This window comes from Dermacentor albipictus, chromosome 1, assembly GCF_038994185.2.
Source record: "Dermacentor albipictus isolate Rhodes 1998 colony chromosome 1, USDA_Dalb.pri_finalv2, whole genome shotgun sequence".
Classification (NCBI taxonomy): Eukaryota; Metazoa; Arthropoda; class Arachnida; order Ixodida; family Ixodidae; genus Dermacentor; species Dermacentor albipictus.
Genome location: NC_091821.1, coordinates 217778422 through 217798080, shown reverse-complemented (window position 1 = coordinate 217798080; position 19659 = coordinate 217778422). Strand labels below are relative to the sequence as shown.

Below are 19659 nucleotides of genomic sequence, written 5' to 3'. Positions count from 1 at the left end.
TGCGCAAAAAAACGCAGCACTGTCTGTCAGGTGCCGTTTGTGGCACCCGTCTGTCAGGCACCACTGATGGCAGTAAAGAGTGGCGATGGCGTATGCAACATTCCCACTCCCCACTTGAGGGTAAATGATTTTAATTGTGATAAAGGTACACGGACCCTTCAGATGCAATTGTCTCTTAAACTAACTCTTTTCTTGGCATGGTACACTACAAACGGACTACACCACATGCAATGTGAAACAGATAGGTGAAGATGCTTATTGCAATAGGGTTGGCGGCGATAGCCATGAATGCGACATGCGACAATCTGCGAGATTTGCCGGGACCAAAAGAGGAAACTGAGTGTATGCCGGCATTTTCACAAGACACAGCCAGGCGAGTATTGTTGGGAAGCGCCTCTTGCTCAGATGGGATCTAGCGGCTTGAAAACTTATCATACGACCGCAGTTTGGCGACATACTGAATGTTGGTTCCGCAATATTGAGTTTTTCAGGAATGTATTAACCGGTAAAAAGAAGCGTAACTGCACTGGCTCATTTTGTTGTTCTCGATCACGAATGCTGGCACCGGGAAATCGCAGGAAATGGGATTGTATTAACGAGGTTCTACTGTAACCATATTAGCCCCTCTACTCTAAGTTACAATGCTAAACTGACAAAAGTTGGACAACCGTGTCATGGCCCCTTTAATATGTATCATGCTAAATAAGGTAGTAAAAGACATGCACGCTTGCACAAATTCTCATTCAGATGAGCACGAGGCTAACTCTCCTGGCCAAGGTGGCCCATTTTTCATAGCACTTTGTGTCAGCAGCCACCAATCAAAGTTTCACACTTGCATATTCATTCCTCTTTATGCATTCTTACTACTGTTACATTGCAAACTTGCATGCTACTTCTCAGCAAATTGGTGCATTCAATAAGCGGCAGATTATGAGTGAAGGTTGTGCTTGCCACTAAACCTAAGCTCTGTTGTGCCTTTCTAACGTAAGTATGTAGGGAGGTCTATAATTGTCATCTAAATTTGAGCAGTGATGGTATGTTTCCAGATTAGAATATTACAGTACGCTTACTTTTCATACAAGTGAACTAGAAATCCTGAATGACTAGCTTAAAAACTTACCCTTATGGGCTGTCTTTTAAAAAAATATAAAACCACAGAAAAAAAGCTCTTACAGCTTTAATAAAATGCTGTGCAGATTTCTAAGCAAAATAATGTCAAAAAGCAAAAAACTGTTGCAACTGGAAGGCAATTTGCTATGTTGGTGACAGCCTGGAAGCTCTCTTGGATGGTTGGCATGATGGTAAAGTTGCAATGCCCTTGATAATCTGAAAACACAATGCTTTGAATCCTAAGCATAAATGAACAACAAAAATATCCAGTATAAAATCATGGCTATGCATATGTTCTTGGTGCTGCAGGTAGCATGTGTCATGAGTGAAACATTCCAGAAGCACACATACAAAGTGCCATGCCTGCACAGCACAGTAGTTCCTGAAAAGCCAAATGTATGTCCAGAGATGATTTGCACTTGTGCTCAATACAGTTCGTTCACACAATAGTGCAGAACACTTGTTAGCCAAGCAGCGGCAGAACGTGAATCCCTGTTACTGGCACCACTGCACCAAAAATGTTACACAGCGAAAATGTTACACAGCTTTGCTAAGAGAAAGCTGGGTACACTCACTAGAATGTGAGATGCAAGCGATATTGTCACGAGCCGTGCCCAAACAGAAAATAAGAGTTGACACTGCCTGAGAAACCAGCCCCAGCAGCATCATCAAGGCAACCTCCATCATTGGTGGCATCACCCACAGAATGCGAGAGGGGTAAGTTGACAGGAAAAGAGCTGGACTGCTTCAGAGGCCACGTGGAGGTCTTCACAGCTCTTGTATCCAGCTGCAAAAAAGCAAATATGGCACCACATGATATTAAGTCAGATAGACAAATATGAATACCACTGAAACTAAATACATTCTGCTGTACGTTACCCCATGTAGCCACTTATGTTTGCCTTGCCAGTGAGACAAGTAATAAGTGCCTGTATGATTTGAAGAAGGGAGAAATATGCTCCTTAAAAGGCTGAGTGGCCCGTGAGCTTAGCATAAATTTACCATGACGCCCGCAAAAGTGCACAACCATGATGACTGGTGCATGCTACTGTGCACAGTCTCTTCAGAAACAGTCACTGCAGTTGCCCTTTCCAAACCCTCTGCCAAGGAATATGCATCACTAGTGACTGCTACGATAAAGTAGAATGTAACACATCCAAGACACAGGATCACATACAAACACAAAAACAGTTTGTATGTGCTAGTGTATCCTTCTTCAATTTCACATTACATTCCACTTGGTGCAGGTATTAAGATTTCATTAAAAAAAATGTTATACTTCATTTTAACATTTTCTTTAAAATGGAATCTTAATACCTGCACCAAGTGGAACGTAATGTGAAGTTGAAGAAGGATACCAGCTGTATGCTTACAGGGGCCCTGCAACACCTTTCCTTCAAACATGAGAACATACTGGAGTGAGTGCGAAGCCTTTCAATGAAAACATTCTAAAAAAATTTGAGAAGAATCTATAATAATGGAACCATAAAAAGCACAACATTTACTTTCCCCATTACACCTCAACCGAAAATTTCTACTCAACTGGCATGCCTGCCTATCGCTCCTTTCATACTTTTTTCCTTTCTGCAGTGCACTTATGGTAATCCTTTAAGGTTGGCGTCTGATAATTTTCCTGAGAATGATAAAGGAGCGATGCAGGATAGGCGAGACAGGTTAACAACCGCTGACTGATTCCCTGTTAGCTTAAAGATTGACGACTGTGGATGCATGCTCAACTCATGGTCATGAGCTATCGCCGAATGACTGATGTCATTGAGGGTAGCAAAATAGAGGAGACCCCAAAAGCAGGAGAGTGTGAGTGACCTCTCATGTGAGATTGTGGGCTCTCTGCTGCATGCAGAAGAATAATATTTGGCTCGCATGTTCACGGCAGCATTACCCTTAAGAAATTTGCAGTTACGCACGAAAGGCAAAGCATTGATTGCGATAGCAAATTATTAGTTATACAAAGTAACGTTAATAGTTTCACGTAATAGTTCTGCGGAAACCCGCAAGGTGGAGAGAAGTAATTCATAAGTGGAAATTAGGGGAAACTATTACATCAAACTCTTGCCTTTGCCTTGTGTTGTTGACAAATTCGAATTTGACCTGCCATCTGTTAGCTGCCTGGTTAGCTCAGGTGGTAAAGCGGCTGCCCTGGAAAGGTGGTGGTCCCAGGTTCAAGTCTCGGACCAGGCCGAATTTTTCTTCAACTACGAGGCTTTTCTTTCGAGGAACCCGTATGGGTTTTCTTTGTAGCACTTAGCTACGTTTGGGTGGATGTCTCATTTCCTCTTATTAATAATGTTAATAGTATTAGCAGCTGTATAAACTGTGGCAAACATTCGCCTACTAACTAAATTAGCAAGGACGGTGTCATGCACACACAGGCAAACATAAACACATGGTGACTGCGGACACTTGCTGTCAGAACACTGCTGTGATGAAGAGCAGCAGTAGCGAGCGAATTCCTCTTGGTGCTGCGTCTCACTTCAACGTGAACTAGGCGCGCGAGAAAACAGCGCACGTGAAGCCGTCAGCTATCTTGGGTTGACTAGCCTTCGAACCCACCATAGATCACTTCCAAGACTCAGCTGCACCATGCGTAGCCGGAGAGAAGTGGAGATGCGCGATATGCCGCCCCCCTTCCTGCACCCCCCTACCCCCTCCTCCAAGTGTGGCACACAAGAAGATGTCGCACCAAGCCACCATCCTTCTCAGCTCAACCTCACATGTTTTTCTTTGCACCTACAGCATACAGCATGCGAACGCAATTTTATTAATGCTGGACTTCATACGGAACCTCATGGCAACGACGACCATGGAAATCCACCTAGTGTCCATATATTTGCTACCACAGTAAAAGCCCACATGCATGCACATATACATGCAGACTATGGTTTTCAAGATCAGGCAGTGCGCAGTGTCTTTCCCAGGTCTTGCCACTTGACATGCTCCCAAGCATAATACAGTCGAACCCACTCATGAATTTGATAGTTCCACATAAAGTGGCCGTTATAACAGTAGTTTAAGTGGGCTGGCCCTTCAAAACCTGAAAAAATTAGATGCACAGTCATTCTTCTGCCACAGTATTATTACAAAGTGATAGCAACCCCTCCGGCAATAGCAAGCCTTTTTGCTTTGTGAAGCAACTCCTGCTGCTGCGTGCTTACACATGAATTGAACCACTGTTGCAATGAATCGAATATGCAGTTATTGGAAGAACTCGTGCACGATACCCACGAAGAAATGCCTCCCTCGGTGTTCACTATCAACCGTGCAGCAGTTTTCAGTCAAAGCTGACAGTTGCACCAATTTAGTTTCTGCAAGTACAAACCCTAAAACAGTTGAGTGCCTCGATGCTCCTGTTCACTTCAGCGTATTCTACCACATCATTTTCAAATGCAGCAGCAAAGCACGTTAGCAAAGACTTTACAAAGCTTGTGCCTTTGCAATGGCAACAAACAACATGACATTTTCTGGTAGCTAGTTTTTAAAAAATCTGCTTAATTTGTGTGTAACATCAATCTAAAGAACGAAATGCTGCCCCATAGTTCTTTCAACATGTCACCTGATTTTGTATTTTACAATTAGCAGGACTTGAGTGGATTCTGGGTACATGAACAAAGCATTCTAGGTGGCTGAAAGTGGAAGCTACTGCAGAATACATGCCACGATTTGCAAAGGTCTTGCTGGTCTCGGCAATATGGCCTTTAGAGCTGAGCATCAGCCACGCGTATTTCCATTTTGTCAATGGCACACACATGCGAAAGCTGCACTGCCTTTGCCCGACACTGGTGAGCACGTGTGAGAGAGATATTTGGGGATGCCACCTAGTCACTATGGAGGAGTGCATTCATTGCTCCATTCTCCCCAAGCCGATGGCAATATGCACTATGTGAGAACCGGTGCTTAACTTTCATTCGAACGGGATCACAGTGGCCGACACAGAGTCAGTAATGGAGAAGCATACAAAACAACAAATGCGCAGTAACAACGTGCCATTATTCATTGGTCTGCAACTGCTAAAGTGGCATCTACCTAAGCCTCCACCCCCGTGCTTCGCGCCGAGTCACTTTGCTTCCCTTGGCAGGAACCCTATGTGTCAGGCCTGCTGGTGAAGCACAAGTGAAAATGATATCATGCAGATTTATATTATCCCCAACCTTGCCAAAAAAAGGAAAAAAGAAAAGCCATTCAAACATGCGTTTGACCTACAGACTTTTTGTTAAACTTTATAAAAACTTTTTGTTAAACCGACAGCAATTCGTAACTGCTAATGGCTACAATTATTCTCCCTGTCCTGCCTTTTCAGGAGTGCCCGAAGGTTCTGTCCTTGGGCCCCTTCTTTTTATAGTTTACATAAACGATTTATCTGATTGTATTAACTCCTCTATTAGGCATTTTCCAGACAACTGTGTTGTATATCGCGTGATTTGCTCTGATAACGACATCATTAATACAGACTGACCTTGACAATATTTCTGATTGGTATAACACATGGAAAATGCAACTCAATGCGACAAAGAGCAAACTAATAAAAATTTCTCGTAAACTTTCCACTAATGCTTGTAAGTATAACATAAATGGTTCCCCTCTCGAAGAAATGACTGCTTACAAATACCTAGGGGTCCACATTAATTCTAACCAATCCTGGCAACCACACATTAATTATATTGTCAGTAATGCTAACTGCATGCTTGGGTACCTGTGCCGTAATTTTTCAATGGCTCCTTCTTCTCTAAAACTCCTTCTTTATAAAACTTTTGTTTGTTCCAAACTAGAATATGCATCAGCAGTGTGGGATCCATTTACTGAGTCTTGTCGTACACTTTGACACTGTACAGAATCGTAGCGCATGTTTCATTTTTTCCAACTACTAAAAACTTTTTTTTTCCCAACTACTCCCATCTTTCCAGTGTTTCATCTATGAAAACAGCGTTACGGCTTCTGTCCCTTTCCTTACGCAGGAAAATAGCACATCTCTCCTCATTTCTTAAGATTTACAACCATAACACTCGTCTTACGCAAGAATTACTTTCCCACCTTCATTCAAATAATCTCGTATTGACCATCATTATAAAGTGTTTGTTCCTCATAGTCACACTAACCACCGCTTTCATTCTTTCATTCCTCATACTTGTAATGACTGGAACCACTTGCCCAGCTCCATTGTATCTATTACAGACCCCAGTGACTTTAAAAATGCGCTTGAATATGTTACCTAATATTTGCTTTGCTTTCTTTTCTCTATTTATTGTTACCACTCCCATCTGTAACACCCTATGGGCCCTGAAGGCATTAAAACAAACAAACAAACAAACAAACGAAATAAATAAATAAGTAAGTAAGTAAATAAATAATGTGGCTGCCAGAAAGTCCCACAGACAAGCGAGGCAGCAAGGTTTTAACGAAGTGCGCTGGCCGAGCGGAGAGCAATGAGGGCATTGTGAAAATGGAGAAGGAGACTCGGGTTGAACTTGCAAACAAGAAACGAAAAACAAAAAAAAAAGGAAGAAATGGCAGTCACTTTAGCATACGCCAAAGAGGGTGAAGGCAAAAGCCTGCACACTCAAGAGGCATTCATTAAATTACTTCACATTCTCATCAAATGTGTTGTTACTTCTTATTACTTGTTTTCTCCCACCAAAGGTCATGGGTTTGAGTACCTTAATTGACACTACTTTAAGTAACTGTGCCTTAATTAACTTTGTCTCTACGCCGTCTCGAACCGGCGAGAGCGCCGGTTCGAGGCGGCGAGGTAATCAAAACGGCAGTGGTGGTGGCTTTGATTAATGTTGTTTGGGAGCTGCGGTCACGGCAAAAGGTCTGAAAAATTGGATGGTGAACAGTTCCTGCATCCGAAATTTAAGATACATTATCAGAGACGTTCTTATATATTTATTCTATGGGGTAAGTGGTGGCGCCGTGAAGCATCAACCATCCGGAAAGTCGGTCATTGACTGTACACTGGCAACTTCTCTAGCCGATGACAAGCCGTCAAAGACAATTTGTTGCGATTCCTCTCTGTTACTAGAGCCAGCATTATCGCGACTTTCGTTCCCTTTCAATAAAATTACAGCTAATTTTCCCTGATAGAAGCAATCTTCCCCGAGTTTTCCCCTAGTATTTCCACACTACTGAAAATCCCTGAGAATTCCCGGTTTTCCCGGTTGGTAGACACCCTGGGCAAGGGCCAGCCAGGCCTTTGGGATCAGTGCTTGAACTTGAAGTGGGTCTATTACTGCAGGCTAACATGTCATGTCATGAAGCCCCCTTTTGGGGCGATTTACTACGGAAATACATAGAGTGGGCCCACAACTTGTGCTTGCTTTTGCATTTTGAAGTCGGTGCACAGTACATATCTCTCTCTCTCAATTTCACTGGGCTTAGCTGTTGCATGTGCCTGCTGACTTTAGTGGCTGCTGCTGCTTCCTTGGTCTCTCGTCACGTAGGACATCGATGGCATGCAGCGTTGGCACTGAAGGCTGCGCAAAACTCGGACCGCTCAGTGGCGTTCAATTGGACATTAATGCTTTTGCATTCATACCTCATAAGTGCTTAGGTGTCTTTGGATTTTTATGCTAATATATCTATTCTTCAGAAAACCCTGTGCGGGTACCTATGCTGTCAAAACATGCACACTATAATCACAATTACACTGCAGATCTGCCAGCTCAGGGAAAGTCCATTAAGTGACCAGTGCTGTATTTCGCACACATAACCAAATGCTGAGGAAATGCACACAAAAATAAGCAGGACTCACCAGTCCACCGTCTGTGTTTGATAAACTGTCAAGCACATTGTGCAAACCTTCAGGGGGTCCATCGCTACTGCTGTGTCTCCTGAAGAATGTGACATGGCAGCAATTACACATTTCAAAAGGTTAAGGAATCATTCACAAGAACAACAATGATGAATCTGTAACAGGTATTGTAGAAGGCAAAATGAATCTTTGTAGCAGTTTAGCTAGCAGGATTTGCTATGGAATAAAGTGGCTGAGGAAAAAGCTGTGATATTTCATAAAATTTAAGGGCCTCTCACCAGGTCTGGCCATTTTGTGCTGACAAGCACAGTGCATACAATGCGCACTCACGATCGTGTCTGCTAAGTATTACATCTCTGCGTGCCGTGGAAAGAGCTGAATTTCAAATCAAATGCTGTTTGCCCTTCTCCTCAGGGGTGCCGCGCTCCCAGCTGGAGAGTCTACTTATACTGCACAAGTGTGCCTACGTACATGGCAGTGCTGTGACATCGCTCATAGTGGCACATAACTGTGAGAATTATTCAAGGCAACAGCAGTTACGTATTTGTTTGATCTGTTGCTTTAATAGACCAATTAAAGTTAAGAGAAGAAGTAAAAACCTACAAATCGAATGTGTGCATGTCTTTGTTTTACTTCGTACTGTAACAAGCAGATGAAACTGCAGTACATTTTGTACTGTAGCGAGAGATGTACTTCAGTTTCGTCTGCTTGTTCCAATGTTGTGCAGTCGCACGCATGGAGAGCGAAACTATGTCACTACCGTGCTCCAGCACGCGATCATGCTCTGTGATCTGCTAGTATCTGCCTCAGTGTTTGTGCAGCACTGACTTATACCGCTAGTCAGGTGTTCTCGTGTACAGCGCCCAATATTGTGCGCTGCACGAAACGAGACAAATGCAACAGCTTGCACCAGAAACCGTCAGCGGAAGCGTGCCGCACAGCAAGAGGGAGAGAGAGAGAAAGAAGAAGAATAAGAAGGTGGGGCCCCTGACATATGCGTCACGCAATCCTCGGGCTCCAGTATGGGAAAACACAGGGAAGGAATTTAGCTTGCCGAGACTAGACAGGGACAACTCGCCTCTTGAAATCATGGGTTCGCACTACTGAAATATCTATATCTCGGCTATTAATGAACCTATTTTAAATATTATTGCAGTAGAACGCTCCCTAGAGGGCATGTAACAACTTCTAGCATATAACCGAATTTTGCTATGTGACCTGGTGAGGGGCTCTTTAACAGATTACACATATATATCTGTTCAAAAAGAAAAATATCTGAATAACTGCATATACACCACATGCCAATTCTAGCAGGAAGCCATAATAGTCTCCTGAAGTACCTTTTGCCCCAAACTATGTGGTTCACTGACGTTTGAAGAATACTGATAACAATATATTCTGACAAGTACTAACATTATATATATATAGAAAATCTAATTGCAGAAGAATTTATTAACTACGTATATTAATCTTATTCTGAAATGCCCCCGAATCTAATGCACACCCAAATTTTGCCAGTTTAAATTAGGAAAGTAAGAACGCACCTGAATATAATATGCCCCAGATTTATAAATGAAAATTTACCTTCACAGAGTGGATTTTCTTTTAATGAGCCTTCATTATGCAAGCGGCACACCATCGTTGCCATTTGCGCCGTTGGCCACAGGTAATAAGCATGCGGTGGCGGTATCTCTAGTGATCACTTTTAGAGATACTACTATCACTTTTGCATGAGTTTACATGACTCTACATCGGAATTGTAGAAGTATGCGGTCAACAGTGTTCCTGGCGCTACGTGCAGATAGCGAGCATGGCAAGGTGCCGGAAACAATGACAGCCATATATGTTGACACATCCAGTGCCAAGTTACACAAAATCTCGCAAAACTGATTGTAGTCGAGCACAAAATGAACCCACAGCAACTTTCACAAAAACGTGCTCTGTCGCCATCTTGTAACGGCAATGACGCTGCGTCTGATGGCTCTGATGGTGGGCTATTGCCGACGCCTTGAATGCGGTTTTGGTTTCGTATCCGATCGTAATGTGCCCAGGGGCAATTTTCAGACTTACTTTCACGCACGCACGCACGCGCACACGCATGCGCGCGCGCACACACACACACACACACACACACACACACACAAAGTTCCACACTAGATTTGGGCAAATACAGTATCACTGCCAATCCATTTGGTTTATCTCAGCAGAAAGTATTGTGCCTATGCCAGGGCTACGTAAATTACTCAGGTAGCGCTTTGCACCAATTTGTTCGTCTCATATTATCTCATATTATGCACCATCTTAAAAAAAAAAAAGGTGTGCGCGCACGCGCAGCCACACACACATTTATGCCACAGGTATAGTAACTACGGAAATGATTAGAAGCAATCACAGACAAATTCCTTTCTTTTTCTGTGCATCCTAGCTCCTCCCTCTGTCACTGTTAAGCAAAAATTAGTGATAATAAGCCATTAAGCAGAACTTGAGAGTGCCGGTATATACCAATGCCTATAAATGCATATGCTAACCTGCCTAAAAATGCCTTTATCTGGCTGTGCTTGGCTCAAAATGCCTTTTTTGCCATGCAGCATTGCTTTTGACTTGTACAAACAATAAATGAGTAAATAAATAAATGTCTGGCACCGCTCATTTTTCTTAGTACTGATGAACTCTCATCATGCAACAATTGTGATTGTTTTCTCCAGCAGTAATCTGACGGATTTGATTCTATTCTGTTTGTTTCATAGCTTTAACAATGATTTATTGATGAATTACGTTTACAATGGTCTTTCACTCCACAACTCAAGGCTGGTGCATACACTTCGTCATTTATTAAGCTGTATGATCAAATAGAACTTGTCTGCATTCTGTCTTCTCAAACAGCAGAGGCATGAATAGCTGTATTAGGTGGTTCACCATTCACCGTTGACACCAGTTGTCTATATGCTAACTAAGCATAAGATTGCACTTTTCACTGTAATTTTCTTAATACAAATAACATTCCACAAATAACCAGCATTTTGATGAGTGTGGTTCATGTTCACTTGGCTATTAAACACAAAATACCAAAACACACTCTACATAACATATACCAACATACAGACCTTTTTGGCTAAACTAGTTTAAAGGGACACTAAAGGGAAATACAGCTAAACCTAGACATACCAAGGTCAGTAAAATCGGCAATTTGCTTCACTATATCGAAATTTCGTTGTATTGAAATTCGACATTTTATGCAAATAAGTGTAGTCACTGATCGATGTTTCTTACACGGAAAGGGGCCACAGAATTTTCCGAATTATCGTGCAATTGAAAAAAGCAAATCTGAATGAGAAAGCAATTCATCCTGATAAATTTAGGAGTTGGCAATGAATGATACGGTTTCATGCCATGTACGTCGACGATACCTTCACAGCTTACAAAGTGCCACGCCCTGTCGGCATGCCCGCTCTTTGCACATGTGGCAGGTTACTTCTAAAGCAGGGTGTGCAGCTGTGTATGCGCTCAGCCGCACTTACAGCCATGGTCAGCTATGGCCAAGACGCGTCAGAAATGGAGGCGCATGTCAACTTACCCCCAACATTTTCTCGAGCGCGCTTGATCGTGTTATCGCAAGCTTGCTCCCCCCCTTTCCCTCTGCTCGTGCGGGAAGGCAGCACTCATAAAGCCACCATCTTTTTTGTCTCACCCTCGCACTTTCTCTCACACCTAAAGCACAAAATACGCGGGGCGCAATAGGATCTTATTGCCCTTGGACTTTATATGCAATGTGATGCGACTCCATTTCGGTGGTCGCTCTTGTTGCACTGCTCGTGATTTGAGAGGTGCGTTTGCAAGCAGCTGCTTGTAATTCAATCATTTGACCATCTGCATGCCTGGAAGTTTCTATTGTCTCAGCATCCCTTTGCGTCGGAAGCAAAATTTCATTATATTGAAATCTCATGCAAACACAGTTCGTTATATTGAGGTTCTAAATACATGGTGCTCTATGAACAAGAGGTCATGAAAAGTTAAATACTTTGTTATATCAAGAATTTCATTCTATTGAAGTTCATTCTATCAAGGTTTAACTGTATTAAGTCAACGTGGACTGTTAAAATACCATTCCAGAAACGTCGCAGCACTTGTTTCGTGCCAAGAAAAGACTTACAGAAAATTGTGTTTGAAGAGTCCGCATACCTTTAGCACAATTCAAATTGCCTGCCCCCGACTGGGGTGTGCCGACGTTGCAAATGCTATCATTGCCCTTTACTGCTGTCAGTGAGTAAAACATTGCCTGACAGATGGCGGTACGGTTATTAATGCAAAACGCAACCGTGTGGCCATGAAGAAAGTGAGCCAAGACAGAGCGTTGGATTCGCCACTGCAGTTGCCTTTGCTCAAGTGGCGTAGACCATTCGGGCATCCCGTGACATCACATGGACGTGAAATTCTCTGTTACTTACAGTTTGTACGAGTTTCACAAGCCAGTAAAACCAGGAGACGTATTCTTGGAAGATCACTTTTGGCGATACTATCACTTCGGCGTGAAGCAATGCTCAACCAGCCAATATAAGCATGCACTGAAAGTGATATTGCTGAAAGCAATCATCCAGGAATACGTCCCAAGCACAATAACGAAACTACTGAAACACAAAAGCACAGGAGGCATACAGCCGTGTGAAAACAAAACCTTTCGACCACCTGCATCGTTGTGAAGGGCCACAACGATGCAACAATATGTCCACGCTTCAGTTTGTCAATATGTCCAATGAAAATGAGCTTGCGAGTTAGTGAACTTGGGGTTCGTACAGAACACCGAGTTTTTTTTTTCTAAACAAAATATAGAACTGGACAAGAAAATTTTTTTCTGTCTTATAATGCAATGCAATCGATTTTTATTATGAGAAGTTGAGCACTAGAGACAGAATTATAATGTGGAGTGCCTATGTCATTGGGCTAGTACTTGAATGACCCTGGTGAGTTGCTAATCATGTGCTGCATTTACCTCAATTTCTCGATTACTAAAACTTTGCTTGCGATAATATTGATGCCTTAGACATTCTCGAGCATTAATCTATGACTTTAGCTTGACTATTTACCTTTAGTGTCCCTTTGACAGACACTTCCCTAGTCATTCTGGTTCCCAGCAATGCGAGATCAGGTTGATGAATAAATAGGGTGTTTGCTTTTCTAACACAAATCATACTTATGCAATTTTCTTTTTTTTTTGGTAGCAGAAATATGCATGTTACTACCCAAGAGTTATAGCTCGCATTTGACAAAATTATTTGTGCCTATTTAGCACTTTTTGCAGTTTTATACACTTAGTTCTGGTGCCTAAATCATTTTAGTGCCTAAGATTCTATCCTTGAATATTAAGAAATAAAGTGTAGTCTACAACATACCTCATCAAAGAAAATAATAAACTGAAATACTCAAACACGGCATACCTCTGTCGAACAGATGCCACAAGGTCACTTCCTGCCAAATTGAGCCCCATTAAGAATGTATCCGAATCTTGGCCATTATTTGATGACGACTCATCACTGGAACTTCCATTTTCTCCACTTACTAAACTGCTCCACCTGAAACGCAAATATATCGACATATTAAAAATACAAATGAACGTATGTATCCATGCCAATCAAGTCAAGGATAAACAAAGCACAGGAAGCAACACAATGATATCTTCACATAAGAGACAAGATTAGAACTCGATGAGCTTCACAATTATTAACAGTCTAGCAGTAAAAAAAAGTACCATTGTTTTGCACGTATTTTATTGCAGACTGAGTAGAAATTCAAAATTATGGCTGCTTCCAATGAATGTGTAGCATACAAGTACACTAGCCTATGTCAAAGGAAGTAAATGTAACATGCGATGCAAGTGTGTGTGTATGTTTTAGAATGCTTGCACTTCCCTCAGATTCCGGAGTGGGCAGTATGGCTTCCATAGATTTGTGAATGTGCTACACTATCTGTGATGTGTATAGCATTTTATTGGAGAGGCCTATTTTGTTATTGCATACCTACCAAGCTGTAAACGTTAAGAAATTGTAAGAATCCCCATGTACAACGTGAGGTGGGGGGAAAGAATAGCATGACATTTTTTTTCTTTTTCTTTAGTTTGCCCTGTGCCTGGGAATGCAACTTCTATGGGATACATACAGACTTTATTATTGATAATTTACTGTTAGTGGCAGCACACAGGCAGCAGCAAACTTGGGGCAGCAGAGAAAGACAAATAACACATTGTTTTTAGATAACAGCAACTTTTTCTGTGACTTCACTGTAGCCATTTTTGTCTGCTTCGGTAACTTACTTGAATAAATTTGCTCGAAGCAAAGAATCCCTTGTTTACGTTCAACATCAAGACTTCAAGGTATGGTCACAGAGAGACGGGCCTTGCTTGCAGTACTAAATATTGGTTTGGATTCTGTATTACCGTAAGAAATTGACAAAAACCCCAGCATTATGAATGCTACAATCCTAGGGTACCTCAACAATATGTCTACGCTTCAGTTTGTCAATATGTCCAATGAAAATGAGCTTGCAAGTTAGTGAACTTGGGGTTCGTACAGAACATTAGACCCACAATTGAAGGATTTCATGGATGCCAAAGCCGAAATTCAAGGAGAGAAAACAAACATTATTTGTACGAATACACTAGAATATATAGTGAAATCTCTTTTTTAGCTGCAATTTCTTGCACTTGAGCAGCTGCAGAGTTGGATATATGCTTCAAACACTTCAGGTGGCTTTTCAAAGTTTACTTTTGCACTGTAACGATGTCAACCACCTTCTAGGCATGGTGTTAGTAGTGTCCAGCTTCAGTCAAAGATAATCATCGCATTAAAGCCAAATGGCTGAAACTTACTTTCCGCCAGGCATTTCTACAACCTAGGGCTCGTAAATGGAGCCATGAAAGCTGCAGTGTGAACCAAACAGCAAAACAACAAAAACAGTGGTAAGGCTTGGTCACTTGATTTGGCTTTGTTGAGCTCCACAATGACAACACTAATTTAATGCGAGAATACGGACAAGTTCGCGGCTGCGATGGTGTAGGTCAGTCGATGGCATAAGGGGCTCCAAGAGGTAATTGACGAAGGATGTTTGCTCCAGAACACAGTAGGGCCCGAGGTATTTTGCGACAAGTTTTGCGGAGACGCTGGGCGTTGCTGCAGGTAACCGACGCCAGACCAGAGAGCCAGGGGGAAAAGTTGGTGCAGAACGGTCGGCAGGTTGACGGGATTGCTGCTGCCATTGGTTCTCGGTGGAAAAAGAGTGGACAAGCTGGTGGCATTCCTCAGCATGCCGAGCAGCTTCAGATAGCGGAGAACTTTCAGACGCGTCAGGTTTATATGTTAGAATGGTATCAAACGTATTAAATGGTTCTAGTCCGTATAGGAGAAAGTACAGGGAAAATCCAGTAGTTCCTTGGACCGCAGTATTGCATGCATATGTTACAAGAGGGAGAACGTGGTGCCAATTTGAATGATCAAAGGCGATGTACGTTGAGAGCATATCGCCAAGAGTATGGTTGAAGCGTTCTGTCATCCCTTTAGTTTGCGGATGGTACACTGTACTTCTGTGGTGGATGATTCGGCATTCATCGAGTAGTGCTTTCAAAGCATTGGAAAGAAAGGTGTGGCCTCTATCGCTCAGAAGTTTGCGAGGGGCACAGTGGCGCAGAACAAAATGTCGCAATAGAAACAAGGCAACGTCACGGGCGGTGTCAGTCGGCAGAGCAGCTGTTTCAGCATAGTGGGTCAAGTGATCCACTGCAACAATAATCCAGCAGTTCCCTGCTGGAGTGGATGGTAGCGGTCCGTATATATCGATACTAACACCACCAAAGGGTCAACTAGGGCAGGGAAGGGGTTGCGATGGGTAGACTTGTCTGGGAGGTAATCTTCTGCATTGGCACTGAACACAGGGGCGAATGAACTTTCGGATGTAGTTATACATGCTGCACCAATAAAATCGGAGGCGTGGTAGAACGTAGGTCTTGAAGATGTTGGAATACGCGCACCGTGGGTCTGCATGAAAAGCGTCGCAGATAAAGTCACAGAGATGGCGGGGTATCACAAAAAACCACTTGTGACCATTAGAAAGGTAGTTACAATAAAGAAGGCTGTCACAAATGGAGAAGTGTGTAGCCTGGTGGTGAAGAGTGTGAGATTATGAAGAGGTGGATGGATCAGAAAGGATGCTGATGAGAGCACTGATCTAGCAATCCTTGCGCTGCTCCGACGGCATGTTGTGCAGAGCATGTGATGTAAGTGTGGGCTCAAGGGCAGATAGGCAAGTGCTGTCAGAAGAGACTGGCGAGTGAGAAAGGCGGTCAGCATCCGTGTGTTTGCAGCTGGAATGAAAGAATGCGAATGTCATACTTCTGCAGCTTAAGGGCTTAACAAGCCAGTCGGCGACATAGGTCGTTAACTATTTCATTACTGCAAGAAAATGGTCACTTTTTATAGGTCTAGGAAAAAAATTATTTACCACTACAAATAATATTCCAGCACACATTGCAGCATAGCAATTCTAGATAATGTAATGCTCTTTCCAGAAACATACGTTGCCAAACAAAAACATTTATTAGGTAAAAAAAAATTATAGAAAGCACCATTTTTACTGCCAGTTGATAAAAACAATAAAAAAGACATATCTACAAAACATTAATATCAAAGTAAATTCAGAATATACATTTCAAAGATAAATAACCCAGGAATAGTGTCTCAAAAAATAAATGCTCAGTACACCGCTGTTCTTCAGATACAAAAAAGAAACTAAGACAAGTTCATCGTTCATACCAAGCTTCGGCGAAACAGTTCCTGGATTTTGTGAAGCATAGGTGCACTCTGCACTTTTCCCACAAAATGTCTGGTTTTTATTCAGCTTTGCGGTCCTCATAACACATTTTGCAGTTCCACCTTCTTGGCATCTTCTGAGGATGGTCCAATGAGAAGTCCAAGGAACATACTTCACCAGCTCGTCTGGAGTCATGCACCTCTTTTTAGGACAGATCACTCTCAGCGTAGCCGGGTGTCACGGTGCAGCATTATTCGATTTGGCCAGGCACTGATCACTGGGCGCCAAAAGGGTTGTAGTAATAGCAACCGACGAGCAAGACAGGTATTGCCGGCCACTCGGGCAAGCGGCCGAGAGAAGTCGAAGGCAGGTTTAGAGATTATTGCGTTTTTGTCGTCGGTGTGACCGTGAAGCCCCAACAGATTTTTGTAGGAGCCCCTGTATATTCTCTGCCCCCCGCGCATGCATTGAGAAGCTTACTAAGAAGGCGGGGGTGCGAATACTCTGAAGTGTGGTGTGTCTGTGCAATCCTGTGTCCACGAAGTGCTGACGGGTGGTGTTGCGAGCAGCCGTCCCAATCAGACGCACGTTCGCATCGCTCCAACGTTTTTGAAGCTTCGGGCCCGGAAGGATTTAGGCTAGGCTGCCAAAGATGGATGGACCGTCACCTTCCAGTTCCTCTACACCCCAGGATAACGTTCCGAACGTTTTCACGTCGACGACTGGTTCAGAAAACCAGTGGGAATCATTGGACATGCCCCCGGTTCCAACATGGCTTCCAAGCAGCAGCAGCAAGATGCGATGGCAGCATCACTTCAGTGCGGTGGCACAGATAACGTGACGGAATCTTCCAAACTGCTTGACGCCGATGCAAGCATGACGGATGCGGATGACAAATCCAGCCAAGTGGTAGCGACGATACCTGTCTCCAATCCCTTTTCTGTTCTTGCCACGAAAAACTCGCCTGGAAAGAGCTGTTCTCAAGTAGGATCTTGCAATTTTCCATCTATGAAATCAAGGGGGCCGTTTGGCGCTCCCCATATAGTTCAACACAATGAGCGCCTCGCGAGTAAACAGCACGGCGGACAACTTAGCAGCTTCAACGTAGCTAACAACGGCCGCAACGCAAATACGCTTTTCCGAGTGCAGGGCTGTGTCAGCTTCCATGGCTACTTTGTCAGGCAGACTAGGTCACTTTGCTGATAATGGGCATACTGAAGAGGATGATTGGCAATATATCCGGCGAAAGAACAAAACTACATCCGCCGATCCAATCAGTGTTAAACACACTGTGATAAATAAGCTCACCTCGCCTGGACTACTAGGCCCTTTGCCAGCACACTGGCTGCACGGAGCCATTGCCGATGAGCTACAGACAATTCATTTTCACTCAGGCTTTCAAGTACGCCCTCTTGAACGAAGCAATCAGTTTGCAGTTGATGTTTCGCACACTCATGCTAGGGACCGTCTTCTTGGACTTCAGTCTGTCATAATTTCTGGAAGGGAAACACCAATACAGGCTTACGAAACCATTCGCCCGGGCCAGATCTGCGGCGTCATCTAGTGTGCCAATGGGCTTACAAGCAAACAGCTTATGGCCAACCTCAAGTGCATCTTGTGCAGGGTAGTGAGTGCCAGGCCCATGGGTAAAAACGGAGCAGCTCTTATCACTTTTGAGAGCTCTAAACTGCCACGCAAAATCCACTTATACAGCACTCTCCTACTGGTAATACCTTACCATCCTAAAGCTGGCATATGTGAGACCTGTCACAAAATCGGGCAAAAAAAAATTAGCGCCCAGTAGTCGACCAAGATCGATGCTCGGTCTGCGGTTGCCCTCCACACGGCAACCTCGAGAGCTGTCCGGCAGAACCCCTATGCTGCAACTGTGGAGGTCAACATGTAGCAACAGACCCAAGTGCCCTGCTCGGCAACTCGCTACGAAAATCCTGAGGAACGGCATTCTGCGCCGTATCCGACTGTCCCGACGAAAGAGCGTCAGCAACGAGCCGAGCTTCGTCGAGGCAACCAAACATTTGCACAGGCTGCACAAAAGAGCCCTGCCAGTACACAGCTGTCATCCTCGGGGCAATATGTGTTTGCTCCCAAGGACTTCCCTCCGATACAAAATCAGCCACTGTCAAAGACAACAGATAGTAGGGGTAAAGTTAAAAGGCACGACCTTCACAAATAAACCAGCGAATCTGAGAGCGTTTGTCAAACGAATGCCACTCCTTCATCTTCACAAACACTCTTTGAAATACAGGTGGCGGTACCCCAAGTATGCATTCGTACGTAGGGCCTATGCTGAAGCCCTCTGCAATACATGACAAGGTATAGAAATGTATCCTGCTACTGACCGCTCACGCACCGTACGCTTAGACGACCAGCTTAGGCAAATAGTTGAACTAGTTACCAGCGAGGTTATCAAGCGCATGCTTCCACTCTTGGGTACGCCACAGATTTTTCCAAGGCAAGAGATTGGACTTGGGCACTCATCAGCTTCAATTTCGCGGACTTCCCAGTTTAACAATGGCGGGTACTAGTGCGAAAACTAATGGCATCCTTGCTCCGAATTCTACTGTTTGGTTCTTACAATGGAACTGCCAAGGAATCTGGCGTAAACGAGCAGAACTCCAGAGGTGACTTCCAATAGCTATCTTACTTCAGGAGACTAGCACTTATAGCCCTAATCTAATAGGGTACAAACCTTATTGCACCCCTTCCATTCAACACCGACGTCCTGGGCCAGGATTGCAAAGGACGCCTGCAGTAGCCAATGGACAGGCATGCGTTTTTGTCCTCTCACACACGGGCTACACATAGCTCGATATTTGCGCATGGTGCACGCAGACGCAGGAGGTAGCGGGAGTGTGCCTCACTCTAAACGGTGACAAACAAGCCTGGGCGTTTTCGGTTTATGCCAGGTCGTTCGGCACTACGACATATCTAGTGGATATATCTTTTGTGGCACATTACTTAAGAATATA

At 43.6% G+C, this 19659-nt stretch overlaps 1 protein-coding gene across 2 annotated transcripts in view; it reads right to left on the bottom strand.

The window, feature by feature from the left end:
* Window positions 1–1161: 1161 nt before the first annotated feature.
* The window catches only part of LOC139054215 (uncharacterized), a 91394-nt gene continuing 72896 nt past the window's right edge, over window positions 1162–19659 (bottom strand). For both annotated transcript variants that reach the window (XM_070530894.1, XM_070530895.1), the window contains exons 8-10: window positions 13309–13443; window positions 7877–7955; window positions 1162–1897 (exon numbers count right to left, since the gene is read on the bottom strand). In XM_070530894.1, coding sequence (XP_070386995.1) covers window positions 1712–1897; window positions 7877–7955; window positions 13309–13443 — 400 coding nt within the window. In that variant the 3' untranslated portion in view covers window positions 1162–1711. The remainder of the gene's footprint in view (window positions 1898–7876; window positions 7956–13308; window positions 13444–19659) is intronic.